General features: G+C 51.5%; 2 protein-coding genes across 5 annotated transcripts; one reads left to right on the top strand and one right to left on the bottom strand.

Moving 5' to 3' along the window:
* Positions 1-61: 61 nt before the first annotated feature.
* Positions 62-3,971, bottom strand: SEPTIN1 (septin 1). Of its 2 annotated transcripts, none has more exons than XM_023616881.2 (11): positions 3,647-3,971; positions 3,385-3,475; positions 3,205-3,291; positions 2,836-2,959; positions 2,383-2,517; positions 2,168-2,285; positions 1,425-1,526; positions 1,205-1,304; positions 844-1,009; positions 516-606; positions 62-411 (listed from the first exon to the last, which is right to left on the bottom strand). In XM_023616881.2, the coding sequence occupies exons 1-11, from the start codon at positions 3,647-3,649 to the stop codon at positions 325-327; spliced, it is 1,104 nt and encodes a 367-aa protein (XP_023472649.2). In that variant the 5' UTR covers positions 3,650-3,971; the 3' UTR covers positions 62-324. The 2 variants fall into 2 exon arrangements, with proteins under 2 accessions (XP_023472649.2, XP_070088035.1); XM_070231934.1 differs by having other exon boundaries at positions 3,802-3,925.
* Positions 3,972-10,607: 6,636 nt separating this feature from the next.
* On the top strand, positions 10,608-15,412 carry ZNF48 (zinc finger protein 48). 3 transcript variants are annotated; one of them, XM_003362739.5, is made up of 3 exons: positions 10,608-10,748; positions 11,288-11,381; positions 12,542-15,412. In XM_003362739.5, exons 2-3 carry the CDS (start codon positions 11,303-11,305, stop codon positions 14,341-14,343), a joined length of 1,881 nt encoding a protein of 626 aa, XP_003362787.3. In that variant the 5' UTR covers positions 10,608-10,748; positions 11,288-11,302; the 3' UTR covers positions 14,344-15,412. The 3 variants fall into 3 exon arrangements, with proteins under 3 accessions (XP_003362787.3, XP_023471761.2, XP_023471763.2); XM_023615993.2 differs by lacking the exon at positions 10,608-10,748 and adding an exon at positions 10,791-11,120; XM_023615995.2 differs by lacking the exon at positions 10,608-10,748 and adding an exon at positions 10,911-11,084.
* The last annotated feature ends 2,636 nt before the right edge of the window (positions 15,413-18,048 follow it).

The following is an 18,048-nucleotide window of genomic DNA, read 5'->3' as shown; positions in this document are numbered from 1 at the left end:
GCGGGGCGGTTCCACTGGCTACGCCCGCTACTTATTTCTGCCGAGAAAGAGAAGACTCGCGTGGCCTCAAGGAAATCTTTTATTGAAATCACAGCTTGGATGAAGAGGCGCGGGAGTCGGGGGGAGTCAGGGAATCGTGAAGTGGGCGGAGGGCGGATTGGGGGCGGAGCCAAAGGCGGGCCTACAAAGTCCGGGATCCGGAGAACACGTTAGCCCAAGAACCCAGGGCAAATCTAGGCTGGGGCGCGGGGGAGGGGGTTTGTGGATTGGAAAAGAGACGAACGGAAGGGGGAGCAGAGGTAAAGCAGGGCCCCGGCCAGGACCTCAGAGAGCGTCCGACTGCTCGCCCTGAGCCTGGCTCTGCTGCATCTGGGCCTGCATCTTCTCCAGCATCTCTTGCATGCGGCGCAGCTGTGTGGGGCAAGATTGCAGGCAGTGGGACCGGGCCAGGCCAGAGAGGGACTTCGAAGAGGATTTAGGGCTTTGGTCGCGGGGGAAGCGAGGTGCTTGCTCACCTCTTCGTCTTTCTCGCGGATCAACTTCTCTGTCTCGGCCAGAGGCAGCATGGGCAGCGGGATCTCTGTGGCGCTCTGCCGGGAAAGCTTACTGGGGGGTAGGGGAAAGGGATAGGAATCAAGGGTGGGACCTGTGGTTGTGGGTCACGGTCGCGAGGCAGGGCCTGGAGCCAGGTCGGGGTCTGAGAGGCGGAGCCATGTTTTTGAGGTTAGGGATGTAAGCCAAGAGGGTGGGGAAAGACTGCGAGAGAGGTCTGGATGGTGAAGGCGAGGTCATAGATGGTGAGGGCGGGGCCTTGGAAGCACCTGAGTCAGCTGCGGCTCTTACCTACGGCTGGCTCGATCACGCGCCCCAGGCCGGGCCAGGCTCTGTAGGCAGCGGGCCCGGTAGCCCTCGTAGAGCAAGTCGTGCGTCACCTCCTTCAGGTCCTGCAGGTGTGTCTGCACCAGCATCCGTCGCAGGTTCAGGAAATCGCAGTGATGGGGGTTCTCCACTGGGGGGCGGACCGGCGAGCGTCAGGGAGCTTCGGGTCCAGCCCTGGGTCGGGTCTCCAACCCAAGGACCCCTCTTTTGGCTGCTAAGACCCTCGGGACCAGAGCTCGCCCCAACTTCACATGTTGGCTGCTGTTGACTCAGAGGTGGCCTTGGCTCCCTGACGGCCTCAGAACGGGTGCCCCGCCTTACTCACCCTCCACGGTACCCCAGGAGTAGCGGCGTCCCCTCACCGGTCGGATCCCGCCTGCCCTCACTACCTCGCATGAACCGACGACTGCAAAAGGGATGCTTTCCTAGAGGGCAGGAGTCCAGGGATCACCATTGCCCACTGCTGGGCAGAAACCTCTTTCTTAGCTTCCACCTCCACATCTACCTCCCCTGTTTCTCTGCCCCTTCCTCCTTTGCCGCAGCACCTTCATCTCTGCATCCTGCCTCTTGAAGTCTTCATCCTCATCAGAGTCACAGTCCGGGAACTGGTAGATGTTGATCTCCTCCTCCTTCAACTGGTCCCGGATCTCAGAGAGACAGAGGCAAAGACAGTGAGAAACAAAGAGGCTGTGAGCAACAGACACTGATGGCCAGAGACAGTGAGGTATAGGTACAGATACTGGGTGGTCAGAGACAGGGAAGAAGACATGAAATACAGAGATGGTGAGAGATGGACATACAGGATGACCAAAAACAAAATCTCAGACAGTGAGAGACTGAGACATAGATTGTGAAAACCTGAGACAAAGACACTCTAACAGGAAAGGCTGAAGCCTTGTAAGATTCTAAGATGAGGCAGACACCAAAAGACCAAGAAAGAGAGAGAGACATAGCAAAAACAGTGGGAGAGGGCTCTGAAGACACTGGAGGGGGCGTCATCAGCATCCTGGTGCCAGAGGGATATCAGGGACCATCATAACTATGCCCCTGCCCTCAGACAGGACTTAGCCAAGCATCTAGTCCAGGAATTCTATGCTGAGCCTCCAGAGACATGGCTCCTTCAGGCAGCTTATTACCCACTTTCTTCAGAAACTCTTTCCTACAGTCTTGCCTGACACATCATGCTCTGAAAAGGCTACCCCAAGAGCAAAGAAGTCAAAGATGAGTTCACATTTGATGATGTCTTTTGGCTTCATGTGGGCCGAAGGTCAGAGGTCACCACACATACCTTCTGCTTGAGGGCCTGGGTTTCGTTAGGCATCAGGGCATCTGCTTTCCCAATGACTGGGATGATGTTGACCTTCTGGTGCACCGCTCGGAGGAAGGCCACATCTAGGGGCCGGAGCCTGTACCCAGGGATTAGTCAGGGCTCAGCTTCAGGGCTCACAGACCCCCCTCCCAAGTCCTCGCCAAATGCCCCAACCCCCAGGGTGCCCCTCAGACCCTCGGCCAAAGGGTGAGATGAAGTAGAGGCAGCAGTGGACACGGGAATCCTGGATGTTCTTCCTGTTCAGGCCGCTCTCATCCCTAAGATACTGCTCAAATTGCTCCTCAATGAAGTGCACCACAGGCAGCCAGCTGGGGTGTAGGGAGAGAACATGTGGTCAGAGATCAGGGGCCACAGGGCAGGGAAGAGGGCAAGGCTAACCAGGACTGTGGGGGTGGGAAGTAGTTTTTTGGCTCCAACCAAAGACATCAGAGGAAACTAGCAGAGGTGTAGGCCAGATGTTGGGAAGCACAGGGCACTTTGCGCCACAAGGCCACCAGAAACAGGCCCCACCTTTTGGGTCAGGGTGGGTGGGGGTCAGGGCAGACCAGTCCCGTAACTGACCCCTCAGTCTCCACAGAGTGCCCACATGGGGAGCCTTAGCTGTCATCCCCTCTCCCACTCCTCACCAGTCTGAGCAATCCAATGAGTCCCCAAAGCCAGGTGTGTCCACCAGGGTCAGCTTCACCTTAATGCCCCCCTCCTCGATCTCCACACCCCGGCGCTCAATGGTCAGCGTTTGTGTCAAGCGAGCTATGGGGTGGGGAGAGGTCAGGGAGCTGGGTAGGGTTCTGAGGCAGGACTAATTTCCTTTCTCAGTATCAGTTGTCCCCACCCACTTTTCCGGGGAAGAAACTGAATCTCAGAGAAAAGCAGTGAGCTGCCTGAGTACCCCACGGAAAGTCATGGGAGACCCAGATGGAAAGGAAGAGAGTGCAGCCTGGGAACACAGAGTAGGGATGACACAGAGTGCCTGGAGAGGATGGGGAGAGTCTTACCACTGGCCTCTGGCAGTTGCCGATCCTCATAGAGGTTGGTGAGAAATAGGCTGTTGATAAGGGTGGATTTCCCCAGGCCTGACTCTCCTGTGGATAGGACACGTCCAACTGGTCAGGTGAGGGGACAGCCAGGATCTCTTGAGGACACTCTCACCAGCCCCCTCTCCAAAACAAGCAGACCTGCCACCATGAGTGTGAAGTCAAACCCCTTCTTGACGGACTTGCGGTGCAGCTGGTTGGGGAGGGCAGCAAAACCCACATATTCCTTGTCCTGTTGGTGGGGGGTGGACAATATGAGGCTGCCGGGAGCAGCAGGCAGGGCCCCCAGTATAACCTGGTTAGCTAGGAGAAGTCAGCCTACTATGGGTTGACCTGGGCCTGGCTACCCTGGAGGTTGGGGGCTAGGGGCAGAGAACCCGGATTCCTGGGCATAAGGACTCACCATGGCCCTGCTAGCTGTCGCTGCACCTGCTTTCGATCCCCACTTCCTCTGATGGGGCAGGAAGTTGAGTGCAGCAAACAAGGGGGCGGGCAATGTAGGAAGCTGAGATGCTCGAACTGGCCCAGAGAGGTAAGGAAAGCCAAGACCAAGAATACCTGGTGTCCCCACCTCCTGGATCCCTTTGTGTATCACCCCTATGGGAAGCTTCAATCCGTCTTCTCTGTACACCTTTATTCCAAGCCCCACTGTAGCCGCATCACCCTGATGGGAGGTGGGGTGTAGGCAGAGAGGAAGGAAGCAGTCTGGTCTCTCTAGCAAGTGAGATGAAGGCCTTGTCAGGGATGAAAAAAAAGTTTCCAGGGTCTGAGTGAACCAAAAGCCATAACAGAATTAGGCGTGGGAGGAGCCGTCAAGTTTTCCTTGTCAACTCATGCAGAGGATTCTTAAAAGGACTTCAGATCTTTGGACATCCTTGCTAGACAGACCTTCCTGCAGAATCCTGGCTAAGGCACTCCCCTGCACAAACCATTTAGGGACCCCCCAGTGACCTCAGAATCAAGTCTGAATTCTGGCATGGTGGCCAAAGCCTCCCCCATCTGACCTCATCACCCCATCTCTCACTTGCCCTTGGCAAATGCCCACATCCGTGGCTCTGCCCACATTGAGCTTTTCCTTCTTTTGCATCAGGTGAAGTCCTCTTCACCTGGCAAAGGTTTGATTCAAAGGGCTCTTCTTCCTCTATGAAAGCTTCCTCCACCACCCTAGGCAGAGTCATTGTCCCTCCTCTGGACTCCCCAGCACCTTTCACAGACCCCTTCAATGCCCACATGTTCTTACCTAGCTGTCTCTCCCACTCCTGGTTGAGCTCTGAGGACAGGGAATATGTCTTCCTAATTTCTATATCCCCAGTGTCTTGCACAGGGCCTGACACAAAGAAGGTGTCAATTGGGGCTGGTCCCATGGCCGAGTGGTTAAGTTTGCATGCTCTGCTTCAGTGGCCCAGGGTTTTGCCGGTTCAAATCCTGGGCATGGACATGGCATCGCTCATCAAGCCATGCTGAGGTGGCATCCCACATGCCACAACTAGAAGGACCCCACAACTAAAAATATACAACTATGTACCCGAGGGCTTTGGGGAGAAAAAGGAAAAATAAAATATTAGAAAAAAACAAGGAGGTGCCAATTAATAATATACTAGGTGAGGGGCCAGCCCTGTGGCCTAGTGGTTAAGTTCAGCAAGCTCTGCTTCAGGGGCCCAGGTTCGGTTCCCAGGAACAGACCTACACCACTTGTCAGTGGCCATGCTGTGGTGGTGACCCACATCACATACAATGTAGAGGAAGGTCGCCACAGATGTTAGCTCAGGGTGAATCTTCCTCAGCAAAATAAATAAATAATAATATAGTAGGTAAATAAATACATGAAAGAATGAAATTAGTCAAAGGGCTGAGAGGCTACATACCACGTAAAAGGAGCCTTGCTTTGGAGTCAGAAAGAATTCCCCAAACCTCAGCTCTACCACATAGTGTGTAACCTTGGGGAAGTCACTTGACCTCTCTGAACTCCAGGTTCCTCATGTTACACACATTTCTACTTTGTTATCAGAATTCAGAGTGGTTCTGGATGACAATGGGCTCTGGAGTCAATCAGTCATATATACAAACTCTGGCTTTAGCCTTTATGAGCTAGGAGACCTCGGGCAAGTAAATTAACTTATCCAAGGCTTTAAAGCTAGTCTCCTTACTATGGCCTATGAGGCTCTGCTTGATCTGGATCCTGCCTACCACTCCAAACCCATTTTTTTTTTCTTTTTTTTTTAAAGATTTTTTATTTTTTCCTTTTTCTCCCCAAAGCCCCCCAGTACATAGTTGTATATTCTTCGTTGTGGGTCCTTCTAGTTGTGGCATGTGGGACGCTGCCTCAGCGTGGTTTCATGAGCAGTGCCATGTCCGCGCCCAGGATTCGAACCAACGAAACACTGGGCCGCCTGCAGCGGAGCGCGCGAACTTAACCACTCGGCCACGGGGCCAGCCCCACTCCAAACCCATTTTATTTCTCCACTCCTTTTTATTCTGTTTATTATTTCCCTTTTAGCCACTGTTATGGACTGAATTGTGTCCCCTGCCAAATTCATGTGTTGAAGCCCTAACCCTAATGGGACTATATTTGAAGATAGGGACTTTAGGGAGGTAATTAAGGATAAATGAAGACAAAAGGTGGGGCCCTGATCTGATAGGTCTGGTGCCCTCATAAGGAGAAGAGACACCAGCAATCTCTGTCTGTGCGGGCACAGAGGATAGGTCATGTGAAGACACAGTGAGAAGGCAGCTGTCTACAACCCAAGGTTCCTCACCAGGAACCAATCCTGCTGGCACCTTGATCTTGGACTTCCAGTCTCCAGAACTATGAAAAAATAATTGTCTGCTATTTAAGTCTCCTAATCTGTGGTATTCTGTTCTGGCAGGCTGAGCAGGCTAATATAGCCTCAGAGCTCAGTCATTTCCCTCCTCACCCTAAGGCAACCACTCTAACGTGCTAATGTGTAATTTCTGGATTTGTATACATTTTTTAAAAGGTGTAGTATACAGTACATGTTGACACAAATGATTTTATTCTTTCTTTTTCTCCCAAAACCCCCCAGTACATAGCTGTGTATTTTTTATTGTGGGTCCTTCTAGTTGTGGCATGTGGGATGCCGCCTCAGCGTGGCCTGATGAGCGGTGCCATGTCCATGCCCAGGATTCGAACTGGCAAAACCCGGGGCCACCGAAGCAGAGCATGCAAACCTAACCACTCGGCCATGGGGCCAGCCCCAAGCACTATTTTTTAAGATCCATCCTTGTTGCCATGTGTATATCTTATCCTTACTTCAACCTTCTTTCTAGTACCTTCCCTTCATGTAACCTTAGGAAAGTCACACCTCTGGGCTTTACTTTCTTTATCTATCAAATGGGATTAGAAGCTCCTCCTACACTGAACTCACAGAGGCTGTGTAAAGTTGATATGATTATAGGGACGTATAGTGATTAAGAGCTATATGATCTTATTAGCTGTGTCACCTTGGACATCTTACTTTAACCTCTCTGTGACTTCATCTGTTTATCTATTAAATGGCGCCATTAATAATTCTACCTCATAGGGTCATGATGAGGTCTAATACACATAAAGCTCTTAGTACAGTGCCTGGCATTTGAGATGAGCTCACACAGAATGCTAGTTATTGATATTACAAGAGCAGAGGGGGTGTGACAGTGCCACCAGCTCAAATCTAGTGACTGGTCTGCTGGATTAGTTGCTGAGGATCCAGACAGAGTGAATCAGGGCTGTGGTCCTCTGGGGAGACAGCCAGCCACAAGTAAGTGTGACACACAGTATTGGTGCTAAAACTGCAGTGTAATGTAGATAAACAAAGGACTTAGAGAAGCCAAGGGAAGGGATAATTATCACCCCTCCCCGCCCCCATCCCTCCTCCGCAGCCCTTCCTCCTGCATATCTCATCAGGCTGAGCGGCCCTACGGTCTTAGTTAAAACTCAGTTAAAACTCGAACTTCTCTGTCCCTCCCTCTCCACAAGCATATCCAACTGGTTCGGAAGTCCTTCCTATCGATCAGAAAAATTGGTCCCCTTCTCTCTACACCTTCCACCCTACGACCCTGTCCAGGGCTCAGACTCTGATCAGCTTCTGCCTGACTTATTCAATAGCCTTTAAGAAAATAACATGTTTATTCACTTATTTATTGTATAACCAACATATATTCTCATAGAAAAATTAGAAAACACAAATGGATTAGAAAAATTTACATCTAATATCACTACCATTATAGAACCCCGTTTGATTTTTATCCTTCTAGATTTTCTCCTATGTTTATACATATAAATATTTACAAAACTAGGGTCATCCAATAACTTTGCTTGGAAATCTGCTTTTTTTTTAAAGATTGGCACCTGAGTTAACATCTGTTACCAATCTTTTTTTCCTTCTTCCCAAAGACCCCCAGTACATAGTTGTATATTCTAGTTGTAGGTCCTTCTGGTTCTGCTGTGTGGGATGCCTCCTCAGCATGGCTTGATGAGTGGTGCCATGTCCGCACCCAGGATCTGAACCAGTGGAAACCTGGGCCGCCAAAGTGGGGCACGCGAACTTAACCACTTGGCCATAGGGCGGGCCCTGGAAATCTGCTTTTCTCACTTCATATGTTCTCTGCATCTTTCTATGATAATAAAAACATATCTAAATTATCATTTTTATAGATTCTTAGTATTTAGGTTGACTCCTAATCTTCTCTGTGATAAGCAACGCTGAGCTGGGTGAATATGTTTGTGGTGCTATTGTACACTTGTCCAACCATTTCCTTGGGCCTAATTTCTATAAGAGGAATTATTGAGTCAAAAGAAGTCACACATTTAAGGCATTTGTGCATATTCACAAATCACCCTGGGGCTGGCCCCGTGGCCTAGTGGTTAAGTTTGCGCACTTCCACTCCGGCAGCCCAGGGTTTCACTGGTTCGGATCCTGGGCGAGGACATGGCACCACTCACCAAGCCATGCTGAGGCAGCATCCCATACAGCACAACCAGAAGGACCTACAACTAGAATGTACAACTATGTACTGGGGGACTTTGGGGAGGAGAAGAAGAAGAAGAAGAAAAAGATTGGCAACAGATGTTAGCTCAGGTGCCAATCTTAAAAAAAAAAAACAATCACCCTGTAGAAAAGGCTCTTGGCTGGTCTTTCTGTTAAGTGCAGCAATGACATGAGTTAATAGTGACACAACATTCCTTTTACATGCTTATTAACTATAACAAATTACACCCCACTATTTATGTGATAAGGCTTGGGGCCTGTTTGCTTGAAGAAAGGTCCCACCTTGAGCTTCCTATGGGGCAGTGTATGGTGGACAGCAGTTTTCCCATTTAATAATCATCTGGATTAGTTCTTTTTCATCTCACCACCATGTCTTCATAGTTACCTATGGCCCTACCAGACATCCCTGGAGGGGCTTTTGCATCTTTAGACCTGAGTTCAGATTCAGACCCAATAACTCCAGGCTTTGTCTTCTTAAAGTCAGAGCTAGCTCTGAAAGTAAGTATGGTGTGTGGGCTAGCCAGCCTTTGGGGGAAGGTTCCTCCAAGGGGAGCTGGCTCTTTGCCATTTGGTACCCTCTTATCTCTGTTTCCCAGCACAAGTGCCTGCCACATGGTGGATTCCCCAGGAAATGTTTGCGGAACAAATGAATAAACTTACCATTCTATCTCTAGCTTGCACTGCTTTCCTATTATGTAAACTCATAACACATTAAAACATAACTATCCTATAGTTTCCTGAGGATAGGTCTTAATCATCTTTGGATCTTAAGCTTCTAGTAGTAGGTTTTCAATTAGTATGTGGGCTGCTGTTCATTTCATTCCCTCTGCCTAGAGGTCTTCATCAGCCCTCACTTCAGCCAGGCTCTAGACTTTGCTGAAGTCTTAGCTGCCCTGAAATGATCAGCTCAAAAATGCTACCTTCTTTCTTGGTTACTCCAGCCAAAAGAGTAATAGCTGATATTTTCTGCTATGTGCTTTACACATATCAATCCTCAACCATTCAAGTTAGGTATTGTCATCCCCATGTTACAGTTCAAGAAACAAAAGTAACTTCCCCAAGGTCAAACAAACAGTAGTAAATGACAAGGCCAGGAATCAAACTGAATTAATGACCTTAAAGACGGTGTCCACAGCCACTAAACTCTACAGAAGGTATCTTTCTCTGCACTACACTCCTGGCATACCTTTCTCATAAAGTCAGTATAGAATCTGTCACATCATCTGCACATCTCTATATTCTACAGGGCTGACAGCTCCCTGAGGAATTTCTCTGTATTTCTAGGGCATAGACAGTGTCTAGATATTTCTTGGTGATCAATAAGTATGTGCTGATTGATTTATGGTCCCTGTTTCTACCAGTGTCTAACTTCTGTACATACCAGGCACACAGAGCCATGCAGGCTCATTCCCACAGAATAGAACCCTTCCTGCTCTCCCACACTATCTTGAATGAGTCCATGTAACTCTTATGCCCTTACAGTTCTCAATTTTTCAAGAATTGTGTGCTTGCCCCTTTAAATTGGTAGCAGTCCAAGAACAAATCTTCCATGTGTTTCATCTCTTTATCCCAAACCCTTGGCTTAGCACCGAGATGCTAATAAATGTGAATTAATATATAAACCTCTGTCACCCCTCCTCATCATCAGACGGGCTGCAGACACTTCCAGGCAATCCCCTCTCCCCAAAGGCAACTTGGCATCATGCCCCTGATCTGCTGCAACACACCCCAGCCAGGGCCCCACCAAGCTGGAAAACAGGATTTCATGTTTCAGCCTCTCCCAGGGCTTGGCCTACGTAGGATGGTCAACCTGTCCCTAGTCTCCCCATGGCCTCTTTGTGTCTCTCGTCTCTGCCTGTTTCACTGTCTTTGTTCCTCTGCCTCTGAGCTTATTTCTCTCCAGGCCTCCCTACCTTTTCTTACAGCTCCTCCGACTCTGCTTTAATGACTTTATCTGTTTCTACATCTTTGTCTCTGGTGGCCAATCTTTTGTTCTTCTATTTTTAGTCTGTCGCTGTCTCTCGGTCTCTCTCTGCCTTTGCGTCCTCTCTGATTAAGGGCTTCTAGGTTATGACTTTGTGTCTGAGTCTCTGGCTTAGGGTCTCTGTTCTGGGCCCCACTTCTGATTCTGTCTGTCCGCCTCTTGCCAGCATTTATCCGGCGCCCTCCTCTAGCCTCCGCTCCAGCCTCGGTCTCCCCTAGCCCAGCCCCCAGCCCCACGCCCCACCCCGAGCCCTCGGCGTCTGGCTTCTCGGACCGGCCCCGCTTTGTTTCCTGCGTCTCGGTGCCCCGCCCCCGTCCCGTCTGGGGGCTCCGCCGCCCTCTGCCGCCCTTTGTCTGCCTTGGTCTTTCCCCCACCCCTTTCTTTGGGTCCATGTTTGGATCTCTTTGTCTCTCAGGGCTGGAGTGGCTGGCGCAGTTGGCCAGGCGGGGAGGTCGGCGCAGGTGGCCCAACACGGAGACAATTAGGAAGAGTCTTCGGTCCTCATCACCCAGCTCCAGCCCAGGAGGCACACGGTTAATACCACCGAGTTCGGGCAACTGTCCTCGGCTTAGAGTAGCCCTCTCCGCGGCACGCGGCCGCCCGCCGGCCACCGAGCTAGGGAGGACGCGGGCGGCCCCCACAGGCGTGCAGCTCCTCCGAGGTCCTAGAGCGGCTCGGTGCGGCCCAGCGCTTCCGCTTCCCGTCCCCGCCCCCGGCGGCCGCCCCCGGGACTCCTGGGTCCGAGCCCCTTCCACGTTTGGCGCGGATCCCGGATCCCGTATCCCACATCCGTCAGTGGCTTGGGCACCGGAGCCCCGCCGAGGAGCTCTGGAGGGCGCCGGGATGGCGGAGCCGGTGATGGCCGGGAGGTGAAGGGGGCAGCTGCGTGCCGGAAGGAGCAGCAGGTGCAGGGGCGGCCAGCGGCGCGGGCGGGGGTCACCAAGAGCCGCGCCCCGCACCTCGGACCCGGACGCTGCCCGGTGTCCGCGCCGGCCGGCAGACAGCAGCGGCAGGGCGCCGCGGGCCGCACAGGACTGTGTGACCGTGGGGTTGTATCTGTCCCCTTGCTCAGGGCGGCGTGCTGGCGATGGAGCGCGCAGTGGAGCCCTGGGACCCGGATCTTCATGGCCCGGAGGAGAGGGAGCAGCTGAGAGGCGCCCGCACAGGTGAGGGCCCTGGCGATGCGCCGCCGTGGGAAGGTAATGGTTGGGTGGGGACTCCGGTGCTGGGATCAGCCTGGCCGAGACCCGGAAAAATAGGATATGAAGTCTCCTTCCAGGGAGAGAGTGGGAGGGGACCCAAGGCCGAGGGAAAAGAGCCAGTGTTTCTGAGCACCTTCTGTGCGCCAGGCCGTGAGGAGCATCATCTCATGGTCTTTCTTCCCTTCCTGGACAGTCATCACCATTCTCACTGCCTCTGTCCTACTTCAAGCCTCATTCTGTCTCATCCTGGCAATAGCAACAGCCCTTTGGCAATCCCCTCAGCCCTTTTCTCTTCAATGATGCACTCTGCAGCCACATTGATCTAAGTCCAAATCTTATCCTGTTTCCTTTCTGAAAAACCTTTCCTAGCTCCCTTCTGCCTGCTAATTAAAAGCCTTAATCTAGTGTTGAATGCAGACAGTCCCAACATCCCTTTCCAGCTTAATCTTCTATTCCTCTCAATGGTTACTCTTTTCTTTGCTGTTAAAGACCGGCCCTGTCTCCTTATTTTCTCTCTCTGTGACAGCACAGTTATTCTGAGCCCACAGTTATAATTATTTGTGCTTTATCTTATCTCCTACCAACCCTGAGCATCTTGAGGGAGTGGTGTGTGCTGGGTCCTCTCAGGTACACACAAGATGATTGAAGTAATAAATTACAGAATGAGCTAATATGAAAAGATAGAATAGAAATAGCAAATTCTTGGTTTTCCAAATAGAGACAATATAATGTTGTGGGTAAGGCAAACTTGGGAATCAGACAGACCTGAGTTAGAAACCTGGCTTTGCTGCTTTCTAGCCTTTATAACCTTGAGCAAGTGACTTAAATTCTCTGAGTCTTCACATCTGTAAAATAGAGACAGTAATAGTATTACCTCATATGATTGTTTGCAAGGATTCAATTAGGCTTAGTTCAGTGATTGGCACATAATAAGGGCACAGTAAAAGGAAGTTCCTATTATTAATGAGATGCACAGACAATAAGTGCTCTAGAAGTTCAGAGGAGAGAGAGTGAGAGAGATGCTCGTGACCACAGATTGTCAAGGAGCCTTCCTGGGGAGGTTGCTGTTGAAGATAGAGGCTGAGCCAAAGGGCAGGGTCTGCAACTTCCTTTTCTTTCCCCAGGTCTAGGGAGTGAGAATGTGGAGATTTCTCAGCCAGATGAGTTTCAACATACCCCACAGGAGGATGACTTGGGGTTCAAGGAAGAGGAAGATTTGGCCCCAGGTCATGAAGTAGGAAATGCCTCTCTCAAACCCGAAGGCATCCAGACTTGGGATGACTTGTGGGTGCAAAGAGAGGGGCCAGGAAAACCTCAGGCTCGGGGCAGAGGTCCCCGGCTCCTGGGAGAACCACGCTGGGGCCAGGCTAGTGATCGGGCTGCTGTGTGTGGCGAGTGTGGTAAGAGCTTTCGGCAGATGTCGGATCTGGTGAAACACCAGCGGACCCACACAGGGGAGAAACCCTACAAGTGCGGGGTCTGCGGCAAGGGCTTTGGGGATAGCTCTGCCCGTATCAAACACCAGCGAACTCATAGTGGTGAAAAGCCCTACAGAGCCCGACCACCAGCCCAGGGCCCTCCAAAGATTCCTCGATCCAGGATCCCTGGTGGTGAGCGCCCTACTATCTGCGGTGAATGTGGCAAGAGCTTCCGGCAGAGTTCTGATCTCGTGAAACACCAGCGGACACACACCGGCGAGAAGCCCTACAAGTGTGGCATCTGTGGCAAGGGCTTTGGTGACAGTTCTGCCCGCATAAAGCACCAGCGGACACACCGGGGGGAACAGCCCCCTCGGCCTGTGATGCCCCGACGGCAGCCATCTCGAGCAGCTACGGCAGCTCCAAAGGGACCTAAGGCCCAGGACAAGCCATATATCTGCATCGATTGTGGCAAAAGATTTGTGCTCAGCTGCAGCCTTCTGAGCCACCAGCGCAGTCACCTGGGGCCCAAACCTTTTGGCTGCGACGTGTGTGGAAAGGAGTTTGCGCGGGGCTCAGACCTGGTAAAGCACCTCCGGGTGCACACAGGAGAGAAGCCCTACCTGTGCCCTGAGTGTGGCAAGGGCTTCGCTGACAGCTCTGCCCGGGTCAAGCACCTCCGCACCCATAGTGGCGAGAGGCCTCATGCCTGCCCGGAATGTGACCGCACCTTCAGTCTCAGCTCCACCCTTCTCCGCCATCGCCTCACTCACATGGAGCCCCAGGACTTCAGCTTCCCAGGCTACCCCCTGGCCCCCCTGATCCCCAGCCCACCCCCCAGCTCAAGCCCACCCCCACCTCCTCTTGGCACTAGCCCCCCGCTGACACCTCGAAGCCCCTCACATTCGGGTGATGGGCCTTTTGGCCTGCCTGGTTTGGAGCCAGAGCCCGGTGGCCCACAGGCTGGGGAGCCACCCCCACCACTGGAGGGTGACAAGCCCCACAAGTGCCCTGAGTGTGGCAAGGGCTTCCGCCGAAGCTCAGACCTGGTGAAACACCATCGTGTACACACGGGGGAAAAACCCTACCTCTGCCCTGAGTGTGGCAAGGGTTTTGCTGACAGCTCAGCCCGAGTCAAGCACCTCCGCACCCACCGTGGTGCACGGGCTCGGCCACCACCACCATCCACTCTCCTAAGGCCACATAACCCCCCTGGCCCAGCACCCACAGCTCCTCGACCCCGGGTCCAGGCCCAGCCCTCTGGACCCAGCCAGCCCCATGTGTGTGGTTTCTGTGGGAAGGAGTTCCCTAGGAGCTCAGATCTTGTCAAACATAGGCGCACACACACTGGGGAGAAGCCATACAAATGTGCAGAGTGTGGCAAGGGTTTTGGTGACAGTTCTGCCCGTATCAAGCACCAGCGTGGGCACCTGGTCCTGAGGCCCTTTGGGACGGGGGATGGTCGGGCAAGGCCCCTCAAGGGAGAGCCACCAACAGAACTGGAATGATGGGGTCCAGGGAGGGTGGAGGCCCAAGAGACCAAAGGGAGGTGTCTGCTGCTTAAGCAGAGAAGAAAGGGTCTGGGAGGTGGTGGGAGGGAGAAGGATGGGAAGAAATGGGAGAAAGGAGTGAATAGATAGAAATAGAGATTGGAGACAATGACCTTGAAGCTCAGGAAACTGTCCTGCCTGGGCTCAGAACCTTACCAGTGTGGTCTATACCCCCAGCTTCTAGAGCACTGCCTACTACACAGTGGGCACTCTAATACTTGTTGAATGAATAAACTGGCCTTAACCTAAGGGCTCTTAAAGAACCCTAAATTCCTGCTGTCTCTTAACCTGTTAAGAATTGATCCCTGGGCTGGCCCAGTGGCGCAGCGGTTGGGTTCACACGTTCCGCTTGGGTGGCTCGGGTTTCACCGGTTCGGATCCCAGGTGTAGACATGGCACCGCTTGGCAAGCGATGCTGTGGTAGGTGTCCCACATAGAAAGTAGAGGAAGATGGGCACGGATGTTACCTCAGGGCCAGTCTTCCTCAGCAAAAAGAGGAGGATTGGCAGCAGATGTTATCTCAGGGCTAATCTTCCTCAGAAAAAAAAAAAGAATCCCTCCCAATCTTGCCCCTAGGAGACCAGCATCCTGAACCATGGTTTGTTTGACTTTATGAGCTGCAACAATGAGACTTCTGGAGTTTAGAGTGACAGAATGAGGAAGGGGCATCTTGATCATCCTTTTGATGGAGAGAGTATTACTGTGTGGCAGGCAGTACCCAGCCTCAGGCTACTGGATATGGTCTTAGCCGGGAAGGGCACTCTTGGACAGAGCCCAGACCTATCTGCCCTGGAGAACCCCAAACCACCTTGACACCGGCAGACGGGACACTGGCAGAATAGATCATAGACAGCAGAAGGAGCACTCATCTGCTCTGGATGCTAAGCCCAGGTCCTGGTGGATATCAGTAGAGACAAACTGGCTGGGAGAAGGGCAGGACTGGAGTAAGGAGAGGCCAGGGAAGCTCCAAGGCCTGACAGCCACATCTCCATGTGTCTTCTCACCAATAAACAACTTCTTGTCTGAGGCTTGGACTCTATTTGTGTGCCTGTGAATGTGCATGGTGAAGGGTGAAAAAGGTGTCGAATGGTCACCACAGATGAAACCCATAAGCCGTATGTAAACTTGTGTGGGTCCCTTGCCCTCTTTGGGCCCAAGTAAAGAAGTTGGCTTGGCATAGTCAACCGAGTTCTAACTGGGACATCTGGTTAAAAAATGGCCACCAGGCCTGTCAACTGTTACCCCAGACCTGAGTTCTGGCTGCCCACAGCAATGAGAGCGACCCTTAAAAGAGAAAACACGCGACCCCACGGGGTGGGAGGGGTGTTCAGCGAGCGCTGTTGCTATGGGGACAGGTACCGGGAGAAATGCAACCGGTCGGTCTCGCACGGGCGCGAAAGGCGCCGACACTGATGCTCTGCGTATGGGAAACTCAGACAGGGTCCCTGAGACCCTTTTTATTTGTCGAGAAACAGGTCATCTGGCAGCACAGCCCAAAGGGAGGGCAAAGGGAATGCCTCAATCCCCTGGAAAAGGCAACCGTATTTCCCAGCCACCCGTGCGTCATCAGGAGGACTCCAAATCCTAGCTTCTTCCGAGGCGGGCGCCAATAGGGAGGAAGGGGAAAGAGGAACTGACCTGATTGGCCAAGGACAAAGAAGGCTAGGGCGGTTCGCCGATCTAGGAAATGAAGTACATGGCTTTGCAACTTCTCGGGTGGGGGGGGGGGGGGTGTCTCAGCTAATCTGCAGGAATGGTCCCGGAATAGAAGCTCTCGCGATATCTTGACCATCGGACGGGCTTCCCTAGAAACCAATGAAAACTTGCGACGGTGCGGTTCTTCACCATCCTCCCACCCCCGCCAAGTCGTTATACACACTAGAAACCTGGAATTTTGCGTTCCGGCCTGGGGTTCTCGACGGTTTCGGTCCTTAAGTGCACACACACCCATAGGCCTGAATGGAGGCCTTTCGGGCCTTTGGAAGATCCTTCTTGCTGGTTTTCGTGTCTCCCTTCCCTACCAGGTCGGCCTTCAAGCCGGTCTGCAGTGAACTTCGTAAAATTACTTCTGACCATGTCACTTCCCTTATTAAAAATCCTGCCGTATCTCCGCATATCTTCTGTGTAAAACGTAAGTCCTTAGTTGGCATTCAAGGCCTTCCACTTGGGTGGTTTCAGCCCTGTGCCTCTTAAATGTTTCCTTTAAGTACCTGGAATACTAACACACACTTGTCAACCTTTCCAGTCAAAATACCTCAAGCATTACTTCCTCCCAGGAGCCTTCCCTGAACCTCCAACCTGGGTTGGAATCCCCTTCATCGGAGCACTCAACACACGAAGACTTCTTGAGGATAATTAGTCATTCATAACAGCATTACCTACTGTGTGCTGCGTACTGAGGATACAAGGATGGATAAGACAAAGTCCTTACCCTCAGTTTTTATACAGAAGATAGACACTGAACAAATCATTACAAGTGTAGTAAGGACTATGCAGGAAGCATACACGGAGGAGAGAATCCTACCTGATCCAAAGGCCTCTCCAAAGAAGTAGCAATTATCTTTAGACCTAAACACTAACTTGGAGTAAGCTAAGAAAGGAGGAGGTGGGGGGTGGGACGCGAGATGGAGGGTTCTAGGCAGAGTGAAGAGTATGCACCAGATCCTTGGGGATTGAAGAGCTGAAGTAAAGTTCTAGTGAGGCTGAAGGCAAATAGTGAAACGCAGAGTAATGAGGAGTGAGGTAAAGACTTTTCCAAATTCAACTTTCTACCTCCCAGTCCTAATAGGAGCCTGGCACACAATAGGCCTCACTAAATACTTTGGTGAACAGTGTCCTTGGAACATGATGTGCTCTTCACAAGCTGTTACTTCCTTGTCAATCTGACAAACTCCCACTCATCTTTGAAGGTCCTTCACATTTATCTCCTCAGTGAGGCCTGCACCCAATATCCATTCCCTTCAACGGAGTTATTCAGTTATTCACTCATCCCACTATTCTCCTGCCAGAACATCTATTTTCATATATTTCATATATTTACTTTTATCACAATCTTCTTTACTAAACTATGAGATGCTCAAGAACAGAAACTAGATCTGATTCTAGGTGGATTCTTGTACATGTTTGTAAATGGATGGAGTCCTTTTCCTCCTTTTGCAAGCATCTGTTTCAAAGTCCTCCCACAGCAGGAGGACCTTCCAGTAGGGACTTTCAGTGTTCCCAGCTGAGTCTCCTCACTGATTCTCTGAATCAGGGCAAGAAGGCCTTACTTTTTGCTAGAGGTGGGGCTCCAGCCATAATCTGGCCCCTGCCTACCTCTCCTCACCTCCCACATTACATTTCCCCTTGCTAACTCACTTGGCTCCAGCCACACAAGCCTTCTTTCTGTTCCTCAAAGATGCCAAGCTTATTCTCACCTTAAGCCCTCTGAAGTTCTGTCTAGAACACTTTTCCTCTAGATTTTCAAATGGCTAACCCTTTCTCATCAAAGTTCATCTCAAATATTGTTTCCTCAGAGATTCCTTCCTCGACCACGTTAAAGAAGCCGCCCCAACCATAACCACTCCCTGTTGCATCATCTTGCCCTATTTCCTTCTCGCACATAGCATTATCTGAATTATCTTGTTTATTTACTTGTTTACATTTTTTACACCCTTAGATGTG

Source organism: Equus caballus, chromosome 13 (assembly GCF_041296265.1).
Source record: "Equus caballus isolate H_3958 breed thoroughbred chromosome 13, TB-T2T, whole genome shotgun sequence".
NCBI lineage: Eukaryota > Metazoa > Chordata > Mammalia > Perissodactyla > Equidae > Equus > Equus caballus.
The sequence above is the reverse complement of the archived record's forward strand: the minus strand, read 5'-3'. Positions and strand labels throughout refer to the sequence as shown.